At 38.1% G+C, this 24769-nt stretch overlaps 7 protein-coding genes, 4 long non-coding RNA genes and 4 other non-coding genes across 17 annotated transcripts; 11 read left to right on the plus strand and 4 right to left on the minus strand.

Moving 5' to 3' along the window:
- Nucleotides 1–1181: 1181 nt before the first annotated feature.
- On the minus strand, nt 1182–2085 carry LOC111809313. The gene is made up of 2 exons (XM_023695754.1): nt 1677–2085; nt 1182–1571 (listed from the first exon to the last, which is right to left on the minus strand). The coding sequence occupies exons 1-2, from the start codon at nt 2083–2085 to the stop codon at nt 1183–1185; spliced, it is 798 nt and encodes a 265-aa protein (XP_023551522.1). The 3' UTR covers nt 1182.
- A 1278-nt stretch (nt 2086–3363) lies between these two features.
- Nucleotides 3364–4207, plus strand: LOC111808377. Its single transcript, XR_002817061.1, has 2 exons — nt 3364–3477; nt 3903–4207. It is a non-coding gene; the product is annotated as an uncharacterized LOC111808377 (long non-coding RNA).
- A 74-nt stretch (nt 4208–4281) lies between these two features.
- LOC111809314 (signaling mucin HKR1-like) lies at nt 4282–5565 on the plus strand. Its single transcript, XM_023695755.1, has 2 exons — nt 4282–4317; nt 4405–5565. Exons 1-2 carry the CDS (start codon nt 4282–4284, stop codon nt 5563–5565), a joined length of 1197 nt encoding a protein of 398 aa, XP_023551523.1.
- Nucleotides 5566–6780: 1215 nt separating this feature from the next.
- On the plus strand, nt 6781–8280 carry LOC111808375. Its single transcript, XM_023694308.1, has 3 exons — nt 6781–7074; nt 7477–7780; nt 7873–8280. The coding sequence occupies exons 1-3, from the start codon at nt 6813–6815 to the stop codon at nt 7946–7948; spliced, it is 642 nt and encodes a 213-aa protein (XP_023550076.1). The 5' UTR covers nt 6781–6812; the 3' UTR covers nt 7949–8280.
- A 662-nt stretch (nt 8281–8942) lies between these two features.
- LOC111808373 lies at nt 8943–12003 on the plus strand. Of its 2 annotated transcripts, none has more exons than XM_023694307.1 (4): nt 8943–9056; nt 9473–10444; nt 11192–11484; nt 11556–12003. In XM_023694307.1, the coding sequence occupies exons 2-3, from the start codon at nt 9809–9811 to the stop codon at nt 11204–11206; spliced, it is 651 nt and encodes a 216-aa protein (XP_023550075.1). In that variant the 5' UTR covers nt 8943–9056; nt 9473–9808; the 3' UTR covers nt 11207–11484; nt 11556–12003. The 2 variants fall into 2 exon arrangements, with proteins under 2 accessions (XP_023550075.1, XP_023550074.1); XM_023694306.1 differs by having other exon boundaries at nt 11335–11484.
- On the minus strand, nt 11991–13236 carry LOC111808376. Its single transcript, XR_002817060.1, has 2 exons — nt 12941–13236; nt 11991–12313 (listed from the first exon to the last, which is right to left on the minus strand). It is a non-coding gene; the product is annotated as an uncharacterized LOC111808376 (long non-coding RNA).
- Nucleotides 13237–13358: 122 nt separating this feature from the next.
- LOC111808372 (very-long-chain enoyl-CoA reductase-like) lies at nt 13359–16412 on the plus strand. The gene is made up of 4 exons (XM_023694305.1): nt 13359–13952; nt 14083–14122; nt 15183–15937; nt 16101–16412. The coding sequence occupies exons 1-4, from the start codon at nt 13884–13886 to the stop codon at nt 16167–16169; spliced, it is 933 nt and encodes a 310-aa protein (XP_023550073.1). The 5' UTR covers nt 13359–13883; the 3' UTR covers nt 16170–16412.
- An 800-nt stretch (nt 16413–17212) lies between these two features.
- LOC111809201 (actin-1) lies at nt 17213–18775 on the plus strand. Its single transcript, XM_023695589.1, has 4 exons — nt 17213–17292; nt 17380–17773; nt 17856–18469; nt 18553–18775. The coding sequence occupies exons 1-4, from the start codon at nt 17233–17235 to the stop codon at nt 18616–18618; spliced, it is 1134 nt and encodes a 377-aa protein (XP_023551357.1). The 5' UTR covers nt 17213–17232; the 3' UTR covers nt 18619–18775.
- Nucleotides 18484–20464, minus strand: LOC111809202. Of its 2 annotated transcripts, none has more exons than XR_002817183.1 (3): nt 20333–20464; nt 18897–18929; nt 18484–18614 (listed from the first exon to the last, which is right to left on the minus strand). It is a non-coding gene; the product is annotated as an uncharacterized LOC111809202 (long non-coding RNA). The 2 variants fall into 2 exon arrangements; XR_002817182.1 differs by having other exon boundaries at nt 18525–18614; nt 18777–18929.
- Nucleotides 18937–20323, plus strand: LOC111809203. Its single transcript, XR_002817184.1, has 3 exons — nt 18937–19057; nt 19106–19205; nt 19242–20323. It is a non-coding gene; the product is annotated as an uncharacterized LOC111809203 (long non-coding RNA).
- A 69-nt stretch (nt 20465–20533) lies between the features above and the next one.
- Nucleotides 20534–20606, plus strand: TRNAK-CUU. The gene has a single exon. It is a non-coding gene; the product is annotated as a tRNA-Lys (tRNA).
- Nucleotides 20607–21168: 562 nt separating this feature from the next.
- Nucleotides 21169–21241, plus strand: TRNAM-CAU. Its single transcript has one exon. It is a non-coding gene; the product is annotated as a tRNA-Met (tRNA).
- Nucleotides 21242–21481: 240 nt separating this feature from the next.
- On the plus strand, nt 21482–21555 carry TRNAK-CUU. The gene has a single exon. It is a non-coding gene; the product is annotated as a tRNA-Lys (tRNA).
- A 250-nt stretch (nt 21556–21805) lies between these two features.
- On the plus strand, nt 21806–21878 carry TRNAK-CUU. The gene has a single exon. It is a non-coding gene; the product is annotated as a tRNA-Lys (tRNA).
- Nucleotides 21879–22828: 950 nt separating this feature from the next.
- Nucleotides 22829–24407, minus strand: LOC111808119. The gene has a single exon (XM_023693930.1). It carries the CDS (start codon nt 23797–23799, stop codon nt 23056–23058), a length of 744 nt encoding a protein of 247 aa, XP_023549698.1. The 5' UTR covers nt 23800–24407; the 3' UTR covers nt 22829–23055.
- Between the last annotated feature and the right edge of the window lie 362 nt (nt 24408–24769).

Here is a 24769-nt window from a genome sequence, read left to right on the forward strand (position 1 = left end):
CCCAACAAGAATCTTTCGGCCCACATTCGCCTAAACTTCTTTCAAAAGTCATTCCAATTACTGTGAAACTCCCGTTTGGTTTGTCGGCGTCCGTTTGCCTCTTAACTGTGTTCTTCATAAATTTTAGTTTTACGTGAGGTTTGAAATTTCATTATTTTTTAAATTAAAAAAAAAAAAACTTAATGTAAATAAATATATCAGACATGATTCAAAATTAAAATTTAAAATTTAAGAATTAATCTAAAATTTTCAAAGACAAATTGATTATATCAAATTTCTCGATTTTATAGTAAAAGAATATATATATATATAAGTCTTCTTAATTTTAAAATAGTTTAAATATAGTATTTTAGGTTTAATTTAATTATTTTATACAAAGAAATGCATTTTATTTTTCTAATTCAAGTTAATATGAACACGATTCATATTCAAATATTTAAATAGAGAAATCAAATCAATCTTAATTTGAGAATGAAGGGAAACAAATATTGTAAAAGAATTTAAAAAAAATAAAAACAATTAACTCTGAAACAAAAGTAAATAATTATTTTATAATCCAAAATTTAAGAGTTGTTAATATAATGAAAAGAGGGTGAATTTTCTTTGTACTTTGGAACACAATTTTTATATATTAATATAATTTAATTAAGATTACGACAAGAATGACGACATTTTTTCGACAAAGATTTCCGTTTTTCACACGTTATTTTCCAATTAATTAATACTTGACCTTGATGTGTGGTGCTTTTGGGACAACTTCCGCACCAAGCTAGAAAGGGAAATTCCTTAAACTAACTCCAAAATTTAAAAATTAAAATTAAAAATTCAATTTTCTTTTGTAAAATTAAAATAATTAATAATAAATCAACCCAATAACTTTAATATTAAAAGGCGAAGACCCAAAATTAAGTGGGAGAAGGTGGTCTTTCTTTTTTTATTTTATCATTTAATTTAAAAATAGACTATTTTTTTCTAATAAATTTTTTAAATAAAGTGTTAAATTTAAAATATTATTTAAAAATTTAGAGATATTTTTTAAAATTATTTAATTTAGAGACGGACATGGTTAAAGAAAAAGACTTAATTTATTAATTTGCACATTTGAAACAAAGCTTAAATGAAATGAAAGGTAAAAAAAAAGAAGCAAAAACATGAAAAGACTTGGAAGAAAATAAGATTGTTTCAGGTAAGCAGGTCGACGAAGAACGAGGCAAGAATCATGGTGGGATCGCCAATAACGATACTGATAACTGTCTTGACGATAAATTTCACGACTCTCCAAAACTTCTCTATGCCTCCTCTCTCCGCTCGCCGTCGTGCCTGTATCTCTTTCAGATTCAACTTCACAGCTACAGATTGCGTTCCACTAGTACTGCTCCTCATTCCGCTGCTGCCGCCGCTTATGCTGTTGCTTCCTCCATTGCAGCTCTGGCTCTTGTACCATGCTTCTAAAGCCATTTGAGTGACACAAGCGACATGAACATGGTACTCCTCGCACTCCGACACGTACGACCACCCATTGTCCTCACCGCCATCTTCAAGCCTCTTACTCTTGCACCAAATGCACTTACCTATATTCAGTCGTCAATTATAATTTATCATATGTATTATAATATGAATATTTATAATTAAATATTTTTATAATATTTAATGATTATAAATAGAGAATTTCTCACCTTTCATCTTCTTGTGGAGATTAAACTTCACGTCTTCGATTCGGTAGCTTTTTTTAAGCTCACGGCAGCATGGGTGGATATCCAAGTCATCTTCCTCGCAGTGAAACACGAACCCTTTGATGGTCTTCCTACAAGCGTCGCACCTTATTATGCATTCTGGGTGGCACGGTTTTGGTGGATTTCTCATGAATTTGAACCTCGAACCCGGAAAAAATTCATGCGAAATCGACGCAACCCGGTTGTAAGTGCAGGGCTTATGAAGATCAAAATCGCACTTTTCGCACCGGTATCGTGGGCCGAACCCCTTCTCCTTGCACCCATTGCAGGCGTATGGCTCCATGTAGTTCTTCAACTCTAGAACATGCCTCCGGTGGCTTGGATGATTACGAAGAATCTCCTCCGTCGCCATTTCTCCTTCTTTAACTAAATTAAGAATACTGTGTTATCACATGGAGTTGATGGGATTTATAGGCTGTTTTGCTCATCTTTTTGCATATTTCAAATGCATTATGTGAGCAATTGAGATGAAATTTCAAAGCATTTGAATGAGGAATTTCACGTGACCAAGTCTTCCTTTACTTCGTGGGGTTGCTTACAATGCTATCTAATGTAAAACATTATAATAAATTTAATAACCAAAAATATAATATAATATAATATCTAAAAATTTAAAATTTAATATTATACTTTGGTTTAATATGTAACATTTAAAATTATTTATTTATCTATTTAGTAAATATATATAATATAATCTCTGTACCCCACATAAGGCCAAGAGTTAAAATAGACATTTATATACAAAATCCGAACTAATATTAATTACAATTATTTTGATAACTATATTCTAATTTAATATATGTATTAATTATAAAATGTTTTAATCCCATCCACCATTTCAAGAAATGGTTGTTACTTAGTAGTTGAGTTGTGGTAGTAAGACCCCACGGCTTGTGTTATTCAAATGTGAACTGACATTTAAATTTATGTTAGTTTCTTGTCGGCTTTAAGGAAATAATAATTAAAGACTTTATTTTCCTTTTATATTTAATATAAAAATCAATCTTTCCAATTTGGTTGATTAAAAAATGGTTGACTTAAAGTCGGCAAAAATCCACGTGTAATAGATGTTATTCACTTTTTTTTATGGACTTTTTTTTTTGGAGATTTTAAAATATTTCTCATTCTTTAAAATAATGTTTCGTTCCCCTCTCTAACCGGTAGGATCTTACAGTTCATTTTCTTTGAAGATCTAACGTCTTTACTGATACTCGTTACTCTCTACATTTGGTATGAGATTTCATGAAAATCGAATCGATCGAGCATTTTACATGTAAATAATCCCAAATTGTAAAATCCCAAATTAATTCAAGCACTTTCAATGAATGAAGTCGGCTGATTTTGGATAGATACGGAAAAAATTATAATTTAATTTATAGTAAGGTTAAATTAAAGTAGAGATAAGGGAAAGAATATCAATAATATATATTTTTTTTTTTATATAAATGGAGAGAGATATTATGGATTTAAAAGGTGAAGCATGAATTTGAAGGGCCCAATCCTGATACCCAAACTATCACGTCAAACCCATTGGAAATTGGGCCCACACTTCAAAAGGTGAAGCATTAATATACTTGAGCCCAAGCCCAGTTTTTCACTACTCTCATCTCTAACAAGCTTCCACCCGCCGCTATCCCCATCGTTATTCGCTGATCGAGAATCGGGAGTGCTGCAGCAGACGCTTTGGATCCTTAGTCTGCCATGGGAGTTCACTTCCAGCTCTGCACGATGACGACTAGAACAGGTAACTCGTTTCTTGCTACTAGATAGACACGAAGATCTGAACCGGTTTGGTTGGATCGTTTTCAGCATTGCTTTGATTTTGATTGAAGATTTGGGAAATGGACGATCGGTTTCTAACCGCTTATGCATTGTTTGAAATCAGTGATGTTCTGCCGATTTTAGTTTTATTAGTTCCTCCATTCTCAGAAGATTTGGGGATAAGTTGCATCGTTTTCGTATTTGTGTTAATGAAATTAGGTTCACCTTTTCATTTTTGGAAAAATTGTGTAATCTATTTTATTTATTTCTGTTTTTCCGTTTTGGAACAGACATTTGCGTTTCTGTTTCTCTGTGTTCATATGTAAAATGATAGGGGAACAAAAATCTTCAATAAAATAGTTCATTGATAAAGAAGAAGCAACATTATTATGATCTGTTCATATGCAGGCACACAATCGAAATTGAAACATAGTATTACAAACGATTTTGGAGTAAAAGAAAAGATGAAATACAATTCGGGAAGAGAAGGCGAAACAAAAGTCAAAGAAGTTTCATGCAATCAGTTGGACAAAGAGGGAGGCCAGAATCGTGGTTGGATCCCCAAGAATGATACTAACGATGATCTGGATGAAGATCTTGAGGATTCTCAGCACCTTGTTACCTCCTCCGCCTTTCTTCCGATGGCTAATTTCTTTCAGATTCATATTCAGACCCAAAGATATATTTTTTTTTTAATTTAAAAATATTTTTTAGATTTTTTCTGTTATGTACCTGAGGATTTGATTCATTAGCACACAAGGAAGGATGGTAAGAAAGCTGAAATGAAATGAAAGGATTCCTCACACAAACGCACAATGAAAAGGTAAAAAAAGAAGTGAAAACACAGAGATGAAGACAGGAAAAAACACGAAAAGACTTGGAAGAAAATAAGATTGTTTCATGGAAGTAGGTCCAAGAACAACGAGGCAAGCATCATAGTGGGATCGCCAATAATGATACTAATAAGTGTCTTGATGATGAATTTCACGATTTTACCAAACTTCTTGCCTCCTCCATCCGCCCGCCGTCCAGCCTCAATCTCTTTCGGATTATCCTTCATAGCCACAAGTTGCCTTGCACTAGTAGTGCTCCTTATGCTGCGGTTGCCAGCTTCCGTAGTTTTCTTTATGCTGCAGCCATCGCCGTCTGCTCCCGTAGTTCTCTTTATGCTGCATTCGTCGCCTTCTCCAGTAATGCTCTTTATGCTGCCACCGCCACCTGCTCGAGTAGTTCTCCTTATGCTGCAGCCGTCGCCTTCTTCAGTAATTCTCCTTATGTGGCAGCCGTCGCCTTCTCCAGTAATTCTCCTTATGCTGCAGTCGTCGCCTTCTCCAGTAGTGCTCCTTATGCTGCCACCGTCGCTTGCTCCAGTAGTTCTCCTTATGCTGCAACCATCTCCTTCTCCAGTAGTGCTCCTTATGCTGCCACTGCCGCCTGCTTCAGTCTTTCTCCTTATGCTGCAGCTGTCGCCTTCTCCAGTAGTGCTCCTTATGCTGCCACCGCCGCTTGCTCCAGTAGTTCTCCTTATGCTGCAACCGTCGCCTTCTCTAGTAGTACTCCTTATGCTGCCACCGCCGCCTGCTCCAGTCTTTCTCCTTATGCTGCAGCCATCGCCTTCTCCAGTAGTGCTCCTTATGCTGCCGCCGCCGCTTGCTCCAGTAGTTCTCCTTATGCTGCAGCCGTCGCCTGCTCCAGTAGTTCTCCTTATGCTGCAGCTGTCGCCTTCTCCTGTAGTGCTCCTTATGCTGCCGCCGCCGCCTTCTCTCGTAGTTCTCCTTATGCTGCAGTCGTCGCCTTCTCCGGTAGTTCTCTTTATGCTGCTGCCGCCAGCTCCAGCTCCAGTAGTTCTCCTTATGCTGCAGTCGTCGCCTTCTCCAGTAATGCTCCTTATGCTGCCACCGTCGGCTACTCCAGTAGTTCTCTTTATGCTGCAGCCGCCGCTTGCATCAGTAGCGCTCCTTATGCTGGAGCCGCCGGCACTAGTAGTTCTCCTTATGCTGCCGTTTGCACTAGTAGTGCTCCTTATGCTGTTGTCGTCGCTGCTACTCTGGATATGGGGCAATGCTTCTAAAACCATTTCAGCGACACAAGCAACATGAACATGGTAATCCCCGCACTCCGACATGTACGACCAACCATTGTCGTCACTGCCATCTTCAAGGCTCTTCCTCTTGCACCAAATGCACTTCCCTTTCACCTTCTTGTGGAGATTAAATTCCACGTCTTCGAATCGGTAGCTCTTTTTCAGGTCATAGCAGCATGGGTGGATATCCAAGTCATCTTCCTCACAATGAAACACGAACCCTTCAATGCTCTTCCTGCAAGCGTCACACCTTACTCTGCATTCTGGGTGGCACGGTTCTGGGGGATTTCTCATGAACCTGAACCTCGAGCCCGGGAAAAATTCATGCGAAACTGACACAACCCGATCGTAAGTGCAGGGTTTATGTAGATCAAAATCGCACTTTTCGCATCGGTATCGTGGGCCAAACCCCTTCTCCTTGCACCCATTGCAGGTGTATGGTTCCATGTAGTTCTTCAGCTCAAGAACATGCCTTGGGTGGCTTGGATGATGTCGGAGAATCTCCTCCCTCGCCATTTCTCTTTCTTTAACTAAATTAAAATTCTGATGGGTTTTATAGGCTGTTTTGTTCCATCTTTTTGTATTTTTCAAATGATTTAAATGAGCAATTGCTATGAAATTTCTAAGCATTTGAGTGGGAAATTTTCACCCGCTACATATTATATTTTACTAAGCCTTCCTTTTGGTTTGTGGGGCTTTTGCTATCTAATTATTTGTCTTCATCTGTATTGAAAATTCCCCAAAATAGGTTATTTAATTTCATTTTTTAATATAATTTATATATATTTTTAAAAAAAGTAAATATCATATTTATTTATTTATTAGGTAAGGATATAGTAATATAATTCCCAACCTCCATCCCATTTAGTTAATTTAATGTATGTATTAATTATAAAATCTTTTAATCCCATTGACCATTTCAANTTTTGTTTTTTTTTTTTTTTTTTGTCGTTCTTTATGTTTTTTTTTCTTTTATATTTAATATAAATATCAATCTTTTTCCATTTAGTTGACTAAAATCAATATTAAAATTTTATATTTAATATGACTGTCTAAAATGACTTTTTTACGGCTTTATAAATTAACGACCTATAAAATTATTACTTTTAATGAACGGAGTCGGCTGATTTTGGATGGATACTGACAAAATTATAATAAGGTTAAATTAAAATTGAGATGAAGGGAAAGAATAATCTTTTTAAAATATCAATAATAATTTTTTAAAAAGGTGAAGTATGAACTTGAAGGGCCCAATCTTGATACCCAAACTGTCACGTCAAACCTATTGGAAACTGAGCCCACGCTTCAACGGCCCATTAATATACTTGAGCCCAAGCCCAATTTCTCAACTACTCTCATCTCTTAACAAGCTTCCACCCGTCGCTATCCCCATCGTTCTTCGCCGATCGGGAATCGGGAGTGGTGCAGCGGAGGCTTTCGATCCTTATTCTGCCATGGGAGTTCACTTCCAGCTCTGCACGATGACGACAACAACAGGTAACTCGTTTCTAGCTACTAGATAGACAAGAAGATCCGAACCGGTTCGGTTGGATCGTTTTCGGCATTGCTTTGATTTTGATCGAAGATTTGGGGAATGGACGATCGGTTTCTAACTGCTTGCGCATTGTTTGAAATGCATGATGCTCTGCCGATTTTACTTTCATTAGTTCCTCCATTCTCAGAAGATTCGGGGATGAGTTACATCGTTTTCGTATTTGTGTGGATGAAATTTGGTTAACCTTTTTATTTTTGGAAAAATTCTGTAACCTAGTTTATCAATCTCTGTTCATATGTAAATTGATAGGGGAACAAAAATGTTAAAACAAAATAGTGTAGTGTAATCCATTGATAATGAAGAAGCAAAACATTACTATGAGTCTATGATCTGTTTATTTGCAGGCACACAATCGAAATTCAATCATAGAATTATTACAATCAGCTTGGCAAAGAAGTTTCATTCAAATAGCTCGGCAAAGAGGGAGGCCAGAATCGAGACGGGATCCCCAACAACGATACTTACGATTGTCTTGATCAAGATCTTGAGGATTTTGAGAATCTTTTTACATCCTCTCTTCCGACGACTAATTTCTTTCAGCTGCATCTTAATCTTCATCTTCACAACGAGATATTGTCCGGCAGTGTTTTCTCCGCTCCTGTCCAATTCATCAACAACCATATCAATAACACAATCCACATCAACATGGTACTCCCTGCACTTTGCGCATTTCTCCATATTCATTTCTCTGTGTTGCCTTGGAAAGAACAAAGAAACAAGAACAATTCTGTGTGCTGCAGGGAAAAGATCAGAGAGCAGAGAAGAGATTTGAGAATATGCAGAATGGGATGTGTGGCATATTTAATGAGCATATGATCTTCAGCTACTTTTCTCCGACTCCATGCATTGACATTCCATATGAATTTGAACGAAATTCCTCTAACACTGGTACGCGCTACACTTCTCTTCCGCTTCTAGAACTTCCTCCTCACGTTGACCTACGTTTATGTTTAATGCTACTTTATATTTCTTTAATGGGGTTTATTTATATAATCTGTGTTTTGATTCAAATTTCACTCAATATTACAATAATATTTAGTAGACAACACGACTCTTCACAATGGTATGATATTGTCTTGTCTACTCTCATGGCTTTGCTTTGGGCTCCAAAAGGTCTCATATCAATGAAGAGTGTATTCGGAGTTAAATAGACATCTATAAATAAAATTCAAACTAATACTCCTCATTGTATTACTTTGGAAATGAGACATTTATAAATTTTCTATAAATGTCCTGGGTTTTAGAAATGAGAGTCGTTGGAATTGGAATAGGACCCATCGACACAGACATTTAAATTTGTTTTGTCTCTATGCTCTTAGTAATATTTTGTTATGAAATAATTATCAATATTTTTGTAGTCGGAAATAATAATCAAAGACCTTTCTTCCCTAATATTATTGTTCATGTTCTTACTTTCATTTTCTCAAATTAATATATGACGCGTTTGGAATTACTTTTTTTAAAATTGTTTTAGATATTAATCCAAACCCGGTATTATTATTATTTTTGATGACTAATTAATTATAAATAAATATACAAATATAGATATATGTTAGAAATTTCATAATTAGGGTTTGAAAGTAAAAATTTATCAAACACAGAAAAATTTATAATTTAATCAAATTAAAATTAATCTTTTTAAAATAAAATGAATAATAATTTTCAGAAATTATGGAGTTTAAATCCAAACCGTCAAGTGAAACCCAATGGAAACCGAGCCCACGCTCCGAACGGCCCATTAATATACTTGAGCCCAAGCCCAATTTCCCCTTTCCCATGGCCCCAACTATTCTCATCTATTAACAATCGGCTCGCCGCTATCGTCCTTCGCTGATCGGGAATCGGGAGTGCCGCAGCAGGCGCTTTCGATCCTAGTCTGCCATGGGAGTTCGTTTCCATCCCTGCACGGTCACGACAACAGCAGGTAACTTGTTTCTATCTACTAGATAGACACGAAGATCCGAACCAGTTCGGTTGGATCGTTTTCAGTGTTGCTTTGATTTTGATCGAAGATTTGGGAAATGGACGATTGGTTTCTAACCACTTATGCATTGTTTGAAATCAGTGATGTTCTGCCGATTTTAGTTTTATTAGTTCCTCCATTCTCAGAAGATTTGGGGATAAGTTGCATCTTTTTCGTATTTCTGTTAATGAAATTAGGTTAACCTTTTCATTTTTGGAAAAATTCTGTAACCTACTTTATTTATTTCTGTTTTTCTGTTTTGAAACAAACGTTTGCCTCTCTGTTTATATGTAAAATGACACGGATACAAAAAATCTTCAATAAAATAATCCATTAATAATACAGAAGCAACATTATTATGATCTGTTCATTTGCAGGCACACAATCGAAATTCAAACATAGCTTTACAATGCTTTTGAAGTAAAAGAAAAGATAGAATACAATTGAGAAAGAGAAGGCGAAACAAAATTCAAGAAGTTTCATGTAATCAGCTGGACAAAAAGGGAGGCTAGAATCATGGTGGGATCTCCAAGAATGATACTAACGATGGTCTGGATGAAGATCTCGAGGATTCTCAGCATCTTGTTACCTCCTCCGCCATTCTTCCGACGGCTAATTTCTTTCGGATTCATATTCAGAGCCAAAGATTTTTCAGCAGTGTTTCCTCCGCTTCTGTGCCATTCATTTAAAGCCATTTCAGTAACACAAGCCACATGAACATGGTAGTTGCCGCAGTCAGAGATGTAGGACCACCCATTGCCTCGGCCGCCGTGTTTGGGGCGCCTACTCTTGCACCACATGCACTTCCCTTTCACCTCCTTGTGGAGATTGAACTCCACGTCTTCAATTTGGTAACTATTTTTGAGGTTTCGGCAGCATGGGTGGAGGTCCAAGTCATCTTCCTCGCAGTGGAACACGAAGCCATTGATGGTTTTTCTGCAAGCGTCGCACCTTACTATGGTCTCGTGGCAGCATTTTGGTGGGTTTCTGAGGAACTCAAAGGTGGAGCCCGGAAAGAATTCATGGGAATTCGGTGCATTGTGTGCAAACATACAGGCTTTGTGGAGATCAAAATCGCATTTATCGCATCGGTATCGAGGGCCGAAGCCTGTTTCCTTGCAGCCATCGCAGGAATAAGGTTTCTGATACTCCTTCAGCTCCAATTCATGCATCTGGTGGCTTGGATTACGCAAGGTCTCCATCGCCATTTCTCTGTGTTGCCTTCAAAAGAAAAAACAAGAACAATTCTGGGTGCAGGGAAAAGAGCAGAGCAGAGAAGAGATTTGAGAATATGCAGAATGGAATGCGTGGCTATATATAAAAAGGAAATCGAAGGCATTGAGTTTCAGGTATTTTTCTTCGTCTCTATGCATTGAAATTCCATATGAATTTGGATGAAATTTCTAAACACTGGGATTTTCATTTTACGCCGTGCTTTTATCTTCTTCGCTAAGTTGTTGTGGACTGGGGGTTCGACCATCCATAAATAATGTTAGCATCTTAGTTCTATTACATTGTATATTGTGGTTGCTCAGAGGCGGTGAAATTGGGGACAAAAACTTTTAAGCTATTTTCCTCCTCCTTTATGCATAGAAAAACATATGAATTTGGATGAAATTTCTGAACACTGGGATTTTACGCGGTTTATTTCCCTTCCTCTTTGCCAACTCCTTTTAGTTTGTGGGGGTACGTTTATATTTAATATTTTTTAGTTAAAGCTATGAATTTTTAAAATTTAAATTATTTTATTATTATTATTATTATTTTAAATTTCACAATACTCCTTGAGCTTCCACTCTCAAAAACACTTTTTATTTTTATTTTTGTTTTTTAATTTTAAAAAATACTTATAAAAATTTAAAAGTAGTATTAAAAAAAAAGTTATGTTCTTATTATCACTATATGAATTGACACATCTTTCTCTGACTCATAGATCATTTTTTAAAATGTTTGAAGGTATTAACGTGACTTTTGAAAGTTTGTGTATTTTTGAAAAGTTAGACTAATAGACGAATTAAGGGTGAGTTTATTAAAAAAAAAAACTTTTAACTCCATTTGAGTGGAGAGAAATTCTCATTTTATTTTTGGATTAACAGGTCGGAAGCTTTTGATCTGTATTGTGTTTGGATTGTGGTGGAGGGGAAAAGGAAGGGATAGGTGATTGGAGAGCAGCAATGAGAGTTCCTTATATCTCTCATTTATAAACTTTTTAAGCCTCTTCCTCATGCACCACATGCAGTTGCCTTTGAGTTCTGGGCAGCAGGGGTGGAGATCCAAGTTGTCTTTCTCGCGGTGGTACACAACGCCATAGATTGGCTTTTTGCAGGCGTCGCAGTTCCCTTTGCATCCGTCGTGGCAGGCTCTCGGTGGGGTTCTAAGGAATTCGAAGGTGAATTTTGTGTTGGTAACATACAGGCTTTGTTAAGATCGAAATCCCACTTTTCCATGCACGCTTTGCAGGTGTAAGGTTTCAGGAAAAACTTCGGCTACAGTTCATGCTCTGGATGGCTTGGATTGATCGCCATTTCTTTGTGATACCTTAAAGAGAAAGAATTGTGACTATGTGGATTGAGAAGATTGCAGGAAGAGCAGGGAAGTCATCTAGGGAAGTCATTTGGGGAGCTTGAAGACTTTTTGGTTTGATTTGCTTCGTAAGCGGATCTGCTAACCCGAGTGTTTGCCTAGACCCTTTGCATCTGTTTCCAGCTTGATACGAACCCGGACTTGAGATTGTCATACCACTCGTAGGCAAGACCGTTAATTCTCCTAAACCTTTCTAACTCATCTTCTTCCTAAACTTCTTCTTCCTAAACTTATATTACTTGACCTGAACTTTACAGTCGAGTAAACGAACAAAATCCTGAACATGAACAAAAATACGAGTCAATGAAATCCTCAACCTTGTAAATATGGGTTTCACTATCTCTTTTTAATTGAACGATGCAAAAGGTGAAGTCGCTCCGCTCTTTTCTTGAACAAGGTAAAGCAGCTGAGAATTATAAAGAATCACACTAACAAAAGGGAGAATGCACCCTAGTTATAACAAACACTCTATTGTTCCATTCCGAACAGTAGAGAACTTTCACATCAAAAACATGTAACAGAAACATGTAACTGAAAACTGCTGAAAACTGAAAAGAAATGAAGTTATAAAGTAATTGATTTTAAACATGGTCTTTCTTGCTGGTCGCTTGGACGCCATCCACTGGAGGCAAGGTCTACAAGAACATTAAAACGATAAGAAGTTAGAAACTGGGAGACTACAAGACAAATGGATGAAGCAACACGATACCAAAAATGTATGAACAGAAAAAATTGAACTTTTTATGAACAGCTAACAAAAAAGAAAAGCAAGAAATAGAGAACGGATCGGTGATCCTTGGAATTTCTGGAAAAAGGGAAAAAGTTGATATTTGATTTCTTAAACCCATTGATCAAAAGCAGTAAATAACAGGCTAATACTCAGATAAGAAGGCAGTGGGAATAAATTACAAGGTGGACTTTCATCGAGCAGGTTGCAGGCATTGTCAAGTTAAATTGCAAACGGTACCAAATGGATTTCTGAAGAAACTCAGAAGTTGAAATTGATATCTAATATCAAGAAAACATAGCAGGACAATTTTTCCGAACCCCCCATTGATCAAAAACAGAGAATGAAAGCTCATAATCAAAGAAGAAAACAATAGGCACAAAATACAAGGTGGGCGTTTCATCGAACAGGTTACAGGCATGGCAAACCACCAATCGACAGACACATGACTATATTTCCGACAACGAACAATCATCAAAGAGTCGCTCTACGGATATATGCACAGAACAGATTGAGAGAGAAAGAGGGAGCGTACAAGATTTGGTTTGTAGATGTTGTGGACGATGGAGGCGCCGGCGAGAAGCGAAGAGACGACGACGACAAAGGACCAACCCACTGAAGGAGTTCCAGTCGGGCGCAACCCACCGCCGAATTTCCGAGCCATGATTCAGCTCAACACCCACCACCAAGATTTCAATTCCCCGTAAAATGACTCAGGAGACTCCCAAGTACATTACGCTACATAGGGTTCCGCAATTCAATCTGCCCGCCAACTTCCCTCGGCCCAGCTCGGCACCAATCTCCCAAAATTGGCCCAAATCAAATATGACCTAAATTTTAAATAATGTTTAAACTTTCCTTAGCTTAATCCACCGTCTTATATGAAAATTGTTATTACTCTTAACCCAATTTCGATCAAATCTCAAATTTTCTAATGTTTTTCTAACTTGAAACGAAACCCTTTTTATGTTCATCAATATACTCTTTTGCATAAATGCAAGATGGGCTGACTATAAATGAGGTTGGCTGCTTATAGATATTTTCTCTACACTTGCCATTTGCTCTTCTAGATTTTTGGAGTGATTACACAGCCACAAATTCACTAATCCATACCAAAATTTTGCTGCAATTAAGAATTTAGGTTCCCGTTCATCCCATCCTCATAAATTTCTTCAGTTGGTTGTCGGCCGCCAGCCTTCCAGATTGAACGCTGTGTTGATTTGTGTAATAAGGAGATGATTAGCGGCACGGTTCATCGGAATTAGCTCTCCTACCCCAACTGCACCCCATTTAATACCCTACTTCCCAACCTCCCACTTCAAACCCTCAAACTTTCGTCATTTTTCAATTAAAACCCACTTGGGATCACATCACATAACCATTTTTTGGTTCTGGGTTTTCTTGTTCTGCTCTTTCGGGATCTGGGTTTTAAAAATTAGGCTTACTTGCCCAACTGGTTCTCTAATTTGGCTGCGAAAATGAAGGTCTCGGTGGTTTCTCGCAGTGGGAGAGAGATTGTTAAGGGGGGCATTCAACTGAGCGACTCTGTAAGTGTTTGGAATTTGATTGAATTACTGTTTCTTTCCCACTTCCCTTCTCGATTCTTGGAAAAGAAGACAGGACGAGAAGAATATGGGACTTTGAGTTTAATGGAAATTTTCGTTTTGTGTTTTGCAGGCTTCGGTGGCTGATCTACAGGATGCGATTTATAAGCGAAGTGAGTGTAAGCTAGTAGAATGGTTCCTTTAATTGCTGCTCACATGCTCTTATTACCTTAGATTTGCATTCTTATTGAAGTAATTGACAGAACTGGAGTTTGCAGATTCATTTTCTTTTAGTTCAACAACATATATGTTAATTAGTTGAGCTATGTTTTGGTTGCTGATATGCCATGGATGAATCTTAAAAGATTAAGTTTAAACTAGCCTGGCAGTTTAAGCTTTTGGGTGTGGAATTGTTGAGGAATTAAAACGTTGTTACTAAGTATGCTGGTCTTTTCTGCCTTTTTCCAACTGTATGTTTATTGTTCTTGATTATATTGCATAGGACTTTCGGTTCTCTAGTGTCTTGGCTAGAGAACTGACAGGTTCAGGCTCAATGGAATCTGAACTTGGCGTCTTAGCTTCCTCCTTCGATTCGTCTTCGACATGGCTCTCTTGTTGTCTGCTAGGATTAAACATAAAGTACCTTAATGACATTTACTGTGGAAAAACAAAAAGAAATCTAAAACAATTAAGACTTGATTTTGTCTATATGAGATTTCACATCGGTTGGAGAGGAGAACGAAACATTCTTTATAAGGATGTGAAAACCTCTCCCTAGCAGACGCATTTTAAAAACCTTGAGGGGAAGCCCAAAGAGGACAATATCTGCTACTAGTGGGCTTGGACTGTTACAAATGGTATCAGAGCCAGACATTAGGCGATGTGCTAACGAGGAGGTTGAGCCATCGAAAGGGATGGACATGCGGCCGTGTGCTAGCAAGGATGCTGGGTCCCAAAGGGGGAGTGGATTGTGAGATCCCACATCGGTTGGGGAGGAGAACGAAACATTCTTTATAAGGGCGTGAAAACCTCTCCCTAACAGATGCAATGCGTTTTAAAAACTTTGAGGGAAGTCCGAAAGAGAAAGCTCAAAGAAGATATATCTGCTAGTAGTAGGCTTGGGCCGTTTGTTATTACTGTTACGACTTCTTATTAGGACGTAGCATGTAAATCGATATCATTTCTTTATGTAAAGTGCAGCTATATGATTTCCTTGTTTCATTCTTTAAACAGCCAAAAAGTTCTACCCTGCTAGGCAAAGGTTAACTCTTCCTGTTCAACCTGGTTCAAAGGAGAGGCCTACTGTTCTTAACTACAAGAAAAGCCTTAGAGAATATTGTAGCGACAACTCGGACAACATATCGGTCGTCTTCAAGGACTTGGGCCCGCAAGTTTTGTATCGTACACTCTTTTTCTGGGAATACTTAGGTCCCTTGATCCTCTACCCCATCTTTTACTACTTCCCTGTATATCAGCTCTTTGGCTACAATGCAGAACGTATCATCCATCCAGTTCAGACGTATGCAATGTACTACTGGTGTTTTCATTACTTCAAACGGATCATGGAAACATTTTTCGTGCATAGGTTCAGCCACGCAACCTCACCGCTCTCAAATGTGTTTCGGAACTGTGCTTACTACTGGTCGTTTGGCTCGTATATTGCATATTATGTGAATCACCCACTTTATACCCCTGTTAGTGATCTTCAAATGAAGATTGGGTTTGCATTTGGTTTGGTGTGTCAAGTGTCAAACTTCTACTGTCATATCTTGCTGAGAAAACTGCGGAGCCCTGAGGGCAGTGGGGGATATCAAATCCCTAAGGGGTTTCTGTTCAACATTGTGACATGTGCAAATTACACAACAGAGATATATCAGTGGGTCGGCTTCAATATAGCTACACAGACTGTTGCTGGTTATGTCTTTCTTGTGGTTGCTACTCTTATCATGACGAACTGGGCCCTCGCAAAGCACCGTCGCCTCAAGAAGGTATCGTCTAACTTATACTATGTTAAATCACCTCTAAACTCGAAACGTGCGATTCCCTTGTTCTAAACATCTCTCTTAAGCTTCTCATCACATGTTTGGATCTTGCTAGAGGCTCTTTATAGTGATTTTACTTCTCATTTGAACATTTGTTTGGTATCTGCAGCTGTTTGATGGGAAAGAGGGAAGGCCAAAGTATCCACGCAGATGGGTGATACTTCCTCCATTTCTGTAGAAGAAAGAATGAGCTGCCGCAGCATCCATTCAATGAGCTAAATTAAGTTATGTTCTTTGTTGTGGTCTGAACATTATGAACAATGGTCCTCTTGATTTGTTTTGTTTTGCTTCGGCGTTTAGTGAGTTCTTGGTGACTGATGGCTGCATGTTTCCTTTTCACTTCTTTCAACTGCTGTCTTTGTAGTGACATATTGTTGATGCTTCTAAATTTATTGTTCTGATAGATTTTTTTTCTCTACCATTTGATGTGTTTCCATAAGGGTTAAGGGTACGAGAAATTGATAAAAGATCGTTCTTTTCTTTATCATAGATATAGTGTTTTTTTCCGTCCGTTAGGGCAAATATTTGAACTTTTGACTTTTCAATCAACTTAAAAATATATTCAAGTTGGCATAGAACACTATCGTATATCATATCAATTTGATCAATTCAATCCAAGTTAATTAACTAATACATAATATTAATGATTCAATTTTTCACCCTGCAAACTATAGTCACTTTGTCGATTATATAATATTTTTAACGGGTTATATCATCGACAAGAAGATATGATGCACCATGGTCACTTTGTCGATGATATAATATTTTAAATGATATGCTTAAACTGATAACCAGGGTCACCTTTTAATTGAAATAATAATTAAGAATTAATAAAATGAAGGGAAAAAAGAAAAAAAAAATTATGGATTGAGTATAGGGGGAAGAAATTTTCAAAAGCTATCCCTCTCTGTCGGAAATGAATTGAAGAAGAAATAACTAACCCGCGGAATAGGAAGCGGAGGCCAACGAACTCTCCCTCTCTCCCTCTGTGTCGCAAATGCAGTCAGTTCCACAAGAAGCTCGCTTGGACAGTCCAAATTCAATCCCTTTTCCATCTTTATATTCCCCCATTTTCATTTATGCCCTGGAAGCCTCTCTCCTCGGTCCCTCTCTGTGTCTCTCCCGCTGCTCACATTCATTTTTCAAAGGTTCAACTATTTGCTGCTTCTTCGACTCTCCTCATTCTTCCTTCTTGTTCCATCTCTTTATATTATGCACTTTTTCTATAACAGGTATAAAAGATGGCAGATGCAGAGGACATTCAGCCTCTTGTGTGCGACAATGGAACAGGAATGGTTAAGGTACACTAAACTAGAACCAAAAAAACTCACCTAAAGGGCAATGAATTATATGATGTCTGCTTAATACCTTTTCTTCTTTGTGTTTAGGCTGGATTTGCTGGGGATGATGCTCCCCGAGCAGTCTTCCCTAGCATCGTCGGTCGTCCTCGTCACACCGGTGTGATGGTTGGCATGGGCCAGAAAGATGCTTATGTTGGTGATGAGGCTCAATCCAAGCGTGGTATTTTGACCCTGAAATACCCAATTGAGCATGGTATTGTGAGCAACTGGGATGACATGGAAAAAATCTGGCATCACACCTTCTATAATGAGCTTCGTGTTGCCCCAGAGGAGCATCCTGTACTCCTAACTGAGGCTCCTCTTAACCCCAAAGCTAACCGTGAAAAGATGACACAAATCATGTTTGAGACATTCAACACTCCTGCCATGTATGTAGCTATTCAAGCTGTCCTCTCACTCTATGCCAGTGGTCGAACGACTGGTAACCCTTCCAAACATGATTTGATTCATTCTCCTACCAACTTAATTTGGTGTTGCTATCTTCTTACTTTTCTGTTCTGTAGGCATTGTGATGGACTCTGGTGATGGTGTTAGTCATACAGTCCCCATCTATGAGGGTTATGCTCTTCCGCATGCCATTCTTCGACTCGATCTTGCTGGCCGTGATCTTACTGATAACTTGATGAAAATTCTCACAGAGCGTGGATATTCATTCACTACCACAGCAGAGCGGGAAATTGTGAGGGATATGAAGGAAAAGCTTTCATATATTGCCCTTGACTACGAGCAGGAACTTGAAACATCCAAAACCAGTTCATCAGTTGAAAAGAGCTATGAGTTGCCTGATGGACAAGTCATCACAATCGGCGCCGAGCGTTTTAGATGCCCGGAAGTTCTTTTCCAGCCATCCATGATCGGAATGGAAGCTGCAGGTATTCATGAGACCACATATAATTCTATCATGAAGTGCGACGTAGATATCAGGAAGGATCTGTATGGCAACATTGTCCTCTCCGGTGGTTCGACCATGTTTACAGGCATCGCCGATAGAATGAGCAAGGAAATCTCTGCATTGGCTCCAAGCAGCATGAAGATCAAGGTGGTGGCACCTCCAGAGAGAAAATACAGTGTCTGGATCGGTGGTTCCATCTTGGCTTCTCTGAGTACCTTCCAGCAGGTTGCTATTATTCATTCACAAAATGCTTTCAGTTGTTCCCTTATTTATAATACTTAATCGCCGTCTTGTTTGTTTTGGTGCAGATGTGGATTGCAAAGGCAGAGTACGACGAATCTGGGCCGTCAATTGTCCACAGAAAATGCTTCTAAAATGACAAAGAAACAGAACGGTTAAGAAGACATGGGAGTACTTGTAGTCCTTTTTGTTCTAGCTTTATTGTTTTAGTATTGAAATAATTGATTTCAAGAAGGTATTTGAGTTGGTTGCCACGACTAACCCTTCTTTTATTAATATTTATTTTGCTTACCATAATTGTTCTCGTAATCATAATTTAAGACCCAAAACTTGTGTACTTCAAACTGCCATTCCAGGAAGAGGAAGAAGAATATGTTAATTTTTACTTGCACCGTTTCAGTGACTTTCTTACCTCAATTTTTACATCTGGATTTGAATATTTGACCTTCAAGGAAGAAGAACATGTTAATTAATCAAATATAATCAAAGGGTATCTTGAAGAGCTTTTGAGAGATGTAATCTAAGAAGCTTTTGCTCTGGGAAAACGAGATTATACATTAAATTAGAAATATAGTTAAAGAAAATCAACAGTTGGTTCAAGAAACTAAATTAGAAATATAGTTAAAGAAAATCAACAGTTGATTCAAGAAACTTGCTTCGTGCATCCTACGAACACTTGGTATCCATTTTACCCACCGCTAACAAATATTATTCTCTCGAGGTTTTTAAAACTTTTCTCAAATATTATTCTCTCGAGGTTTTTAAAACTTTTCTAGGTTTAGGTTTTCACGCCCTTAAAGAAGGCTTCATTCTCATCCCCAACCTTGATAGGGAGAGGTTTCCACACCTTAATGTTTCGGTTCTCATCCCAACCCAACCGATGTGGGATCCAATACTTTGTCTGAGATTAGTTCTTGGCCAGAACTATTATAGTGTTCAACCTATGCCTCCCTCAACTCAGATTGCAACATCCTAACCAAGCCTTTATCCTCTTTGGATTTAGTTGAGATTGCTTAGATAACTAACTGTTAGAACTGGAAAATTGTGAGAATTCATGCCTACATAATTGTACTCGATCAGAATAATTCAACGAACAACATTTAAGAATTTTCCCTTCCCTTGTTATCTTTTGAGTTTTAGAGCCTTCCAAAGGCCTACAAAAAATGAGATTACTCAAATCCCATAAATGATGGAGCTACTAAAATCAACAACAGAACATCCTGTGGCAGAAATCCAATCAAAATCCTAGCAACCAAATACACACTACTAACTGCTGAAAGGAACCTCAATTCTTAGTATGAGTGAGTTTTCTATTGATCTGCTTCTTTTTGGTTGGTTGTACAAGTACTTATTTTGATTTGAGGTTGCAACACAAGTCTTCAATAGACTTCAGAAAGGCTTGGAAAAGGATTTTACGATTACCGTGGGAACCCTCAAACAGCATTTAACAAATAAGGAACAAGATCCCCAATCTCTCCTTACACCTACTGCATATTCTTAACCCTATCGTAGTGCAAATTGAGCACTCTCTTTCTCTTTTGTTAAGCTATAAGGTACATACAATCCTACGATCAAATTCTAGATTGTTTGACTAAACCTCTACCTGCCTATAAATCCAACTTCTTCAACGAAAATATAATCTGAATGGCGCTCAATCGTGGCGTCTGACACATAAAACATTCAATCGAAGCTAACTGATACATATATATGATCGAAGTTACCGGTTTCAACGAGTTTGAGAAATTAAAAAACGGATGAGCAGAACGAAAACCTCATGTAGGCAGATATATGATAATTTGAGAAATTAAATTGTATTTCAAATAAATGAAGAATGATGCAGTAACGTACTCATGATTGAATCTCCTCCTTTTGAGCTTCGATGATGATAGAAGATATCAAACCTGCTGCAGGACAAAGAGTGGGGCTAATCAAAATGAACAGTGTCGTCCATGGATACTCCATTTTGTACCTTAAATTGCAGCTGGAGCAGGGAGAGGTCGGCAGATGAAATTGATAGAAATTATTAAACTTAAATTATTAGGACGGAAAGCCCGTCTAGCTCAGTTGGTAGAGCGCAAGGCTCTTAACCTTGTGGTCGTGGGTTCGAACCCCACGGTGGGCGAATGCATTTTGGATTGATTTATTCACAAAGCCAAATTTTATTCTTATTGAATTAGACTATTTGTGTACGATTTTTCTTCTTTTTTTCATCTAAAAATAGAAGTTCGTCTAACTCAGTTGGTAGAGCACAAGGCTCTCTCTTAACCTCGTGGTTATGGGGTTGAGCCCCATGGTGGGCGAGAATGTGTACTGAGATTTTGCACGTTCATAAATGGTTTGTAGATTGAGCTAGGCGATTTGTTCTTTTTTCGTTCAAAAATAGAAGCCCGTCTAGCTCGGTTGGTAGAGTGCAAGGCTCTTAACGTCATGGGTTCGAGCCCCATGGTGGGCGAGAATGTGTACTGAGATTTTTTTAGTAGGCACAACAAGCCAAATTTTGCTTTTATTGTGGATTGAGTTAGGTCATTTGTAGCCCGTCTAGCTCAGTTGGTAGAGCACGAGGCTCTTAACCTTGTGGTCATGGGTTCGAGCCCAGAATGTGTATTGAGATTTTGCACGTTCATATGGATTGAGCTAGGCGATTTGTCCTACGATTTTTGTTCTTTTTTCATTAAAAAATAGAAGTCCGTCTAGCTCAGTTGGTAGAGCGCAAGGCTCATAACCTTGTGGTCATGGGTTTGAGCCCCATGGTGGGCGAGAATGTGTTCTAAGATTTTGCACGTTCATAAATGGTTTGTGGATTGAGCTAGGCGATTTTTGTTCTTTTTTCGAGTAAAAATAGAAGCTCGTCTAGCTCAGTTGGTTAACCTTGTGGTCATGAGTTCGAGCCCCATGGTGGGCGAGAATGTGTTCTGAGATTTTTAGTAGGCACATTCATAAATGGTAGACCACAAGCCAAATTTTGCTTTTATTGTGGATTGAGTTAGGTCATTTGTAGCCCGTCTTAGCTTAGTTGTTAGAGCGCAAGGCTCTTAACCTTGTGGTCATAGGTTCGAATCCCATGGTGGGCGAAAATGTCTACTAAGATTTTTAGTATGCACGTTCATAAATTGTAGACCACAAGCCAAATTTTGCTCTTATTGTGGATTGAGCTAGGCTATTTGTCCTACGATTTTTGTTCTTTTCTCAAGTAAAAATAGAAGCCCGTCTAGCTCAGTTGGTGGAGCGCTCTTAACCTTGTGGTACTGAGATTTTGCACATTCATATGGATTGAGGCGATTTGTCCTACGATTTTTGTTCTTTTTTCGTTCAAAAATAGAAGCCCGTCTAGCTCAGTTGGTAGAGCGCAAGGCTCTTAACCTTGTGGTCATGGGTTCGAACCCCATGGTGGGCGGTTGTATTTGGGTGATTTTCTTAATTTTTTTAAAATGCTTTAATGACTTTTGAAATTAGGGTTTAGTTTATTTAAAAAAATTGATGGTCCTAACAATTTCTCATTTCCAAATAATGGCGTCTCCTCATCTCTTTCAAGTTTCAACTACACAAACCCAAAAAGAGAAAAAATTGAGCAAGTTGAAGCTGACAAATCAATACGACAAACTGTGATTCACTGAAAATTCTTCATTTTGAAGGAAAATCATGAAACCCTTTGGAAAAAAATGCCTGCATAGAAGCGTAATCAAGCAGATGAAGGCTTCCATTTCATTCAAGTGGTGGTGTACTTGATCATGATGACTCGTGGTGCGATATAGCTCACTGAAAAGGGGCCCTCTCTCTCGACATGATTGATGCCATGGAGTTCGGGGAATCAGAAAAAGCTAAGTCTTCTTTCTTTTTTCCTTCTCTTTATTTGCTTAGACCGCAACAAAGTCATGGTAGTGGCGCAGGGTTTTGACCTCACTGTTTTAATTGTACCGCCGCTCACATGCATCAAAGTGTTTGATGTAATGCCACACAGAAAAAAAAAGTAGGAAATGAGAAAATTTGTTGAATTTTCCGAATTACATTAATGGTTTCTGTCTGAACTATGAAATGGATTGGTCTTTTTTTTGTCGTTTGAGTGAATCAATTGGGGATTCAACAGTTCATTGAATGGAAAAACACTGTTGTTCATGTTCTGGGACTTTGTGGATTCCATTTTTAGCACCTTCTGGAATTGGAATCACTCAGTTAATCTTCTGTCATGCAAGGCAATTCATAGCTAAGTCGAGATCTTTAAGGATCTACTAAAGAAGANGGGGGGGGGGGGGGGGATTATCCGATTGCTTGAAGAATAACAAAATTTGGAGATAAAGATTATGAAAGCGAGTAAAATGGGGAAAAGGGCAGGGATTTTGTGGCCTGTAGATGCAAAATCATCATAATTTATTAGCAAGTACTAGAGATTTCTATGTTGTTGAAGAGCGGATGCTCTTCCATTTCAAGTTTCAGAAAACAAACCGTGTATACAATCACAACGAAGAAGAGAAAAGTTTGAACAAAAACCAATTACCAATGAATCCCTTCTGCTTGGCTAAGATTGATGATATGAGAATGGAGGAAAATGAATATCAATATGATTAGAGGAGAGGCTAATAAGCCATTGCAACAGGAGGCGCTGCAAAGCTGATGGTTTTCTGGTTAGGCATAGCAAGCATAGCGGTGTGATCCAAGAAATCTTTGAGAGCCACAACAGACTCCAAAATGGTTCTCAAATCATCAGCACAAGCAAACCCAAAACACCCTTCTCTTCGAACTGCATAAACATAAAAAGTTATGCATCCTTTTCTGAATTTGAACCGAGCCATCTCACACCCACTTAGCCCTCTAATCATCTTCTTATTCACTTCGCCTAGAGGGATTTCTGCTGCCCAAACACGGTCTATTGCTGCCTTCATGGCCTCATTTTCAAACACAAAGAGAAGAACTTTGGACTTCTTGGTGCCGAGGCCTAGAGTGAGTGTGTGCCACGCATGGTGAGCGAGGATTGTGAAGTTTGTGGGAATGAAAGTTGTGGCAGATGGGAACGGCGGTTTATGGCCGGAATTTCTGGTGGTGGCCGGAAAAGAGAGGAGCTGGAGAAACTCTAATGGCCTAGCTCGCCGGATTGTGAAGGATTTAACGATGAATTGGCCACCGAATCTGAGACCCTTTACATGAGAGCTTGGCTTGAAAGAGAAATCAGAGGCTGATTTTGTGGTTTGGTCATTTGGGTGTTGATGTTTTTGCTTCTTGGTGTTCTTCCTGTTGTTCTTCTTTGTCTCTGTTTCCTCCATGTCTTGTTCTTCTTTCTTCTCCCTTGTGGTGATGGGCTCTGTTGTTTCTGCTGCTTCCATAATTAAAAAACCAATCTTCTGCTGTTCATGTCTCCTTTATTTGGCTTCCTTTATTTCTTAATTCGCCACTTAGCTTAATGATGATGAATTTTCCATTAGATGCTGTATCAATATCACTGTGTTTGGTGGTGATTAGATCCCAACGATTGGTACCAACATCAGATTCCCATTCTCCAAAATTAATTTTAAATTATAATTTTAGTCTTCAACTTTAAGATTGTCTAATAAATCTTCTTCTTTCCTTTTCGATCTTTTTCTTCTCTCTTTCCCCTTCCTCTCTTTTCTCTTATAAAGAAAATAGGAACCCTACATTGGTCTCTCTTCTCCAACAACATCGTTTCTTCTCTTTGGGCGACGAAGACTTACAACAGTAGCAACTTGTTTTGAATCACGAGCATCCTAACAGTGACCTACATACAACGTTGAGTTAAATCAACTCACAAATAAGCGTCGAACATCATCATACTACTGTCTCAGTGCTACAAACATTATATTATAGAAGATCTAGATTGACGTTTGTATTATAGTTTGAGAATTAAATGGGAAGATCTTAGTTGTTTTAGGTTACCATGAACTTCCAAATATGGTCACAAGGAGCCCAATTATAGAGGAGGAGGACCACACAACTTCAAACCTAAATAGGAAAATTACTTGAATCAAGAGCTTCATGTGTTTCCCAACTATCATAATTACACCCATTTCTTCGACTTCTAAATTATAAATTATACCTAATCCGTATTTGATCTATATCTTATCAGGAGCTGTTTGTTTCAAATACAAGACAAGTATTATATCAAATTATGCATTCTACTCTAGTGAGTGGCCAAACTAAGATCGTTAAGAAAAATTTAAGAAGCTAAGAGAAAGGTGGAATTGAACACATTTGGGTCGTATGTTTTGACAACCTAAAAGTCCTTCCAATAAAGGTAGTTTTTCTTTTAGAAAGGCACCATAGCCTTTAATCATATTG

This window comes from Cucurbita pepo, chromosome LG13 (assembly GCF_002806865.2).
Source record: "Cucurbita pepo subsp. pepo cultivar mu-cu-16 chromosome LG13, ASM280686v2, whole genome shotgun sequence".
Taxonomy (NCBI): Eukaryota; Viridiplantae; Streptophyta; class Magnoliopsida; order Cucurbitales; family Cucurbitaceae; genus Cucurbita; species Cucurbita pepo.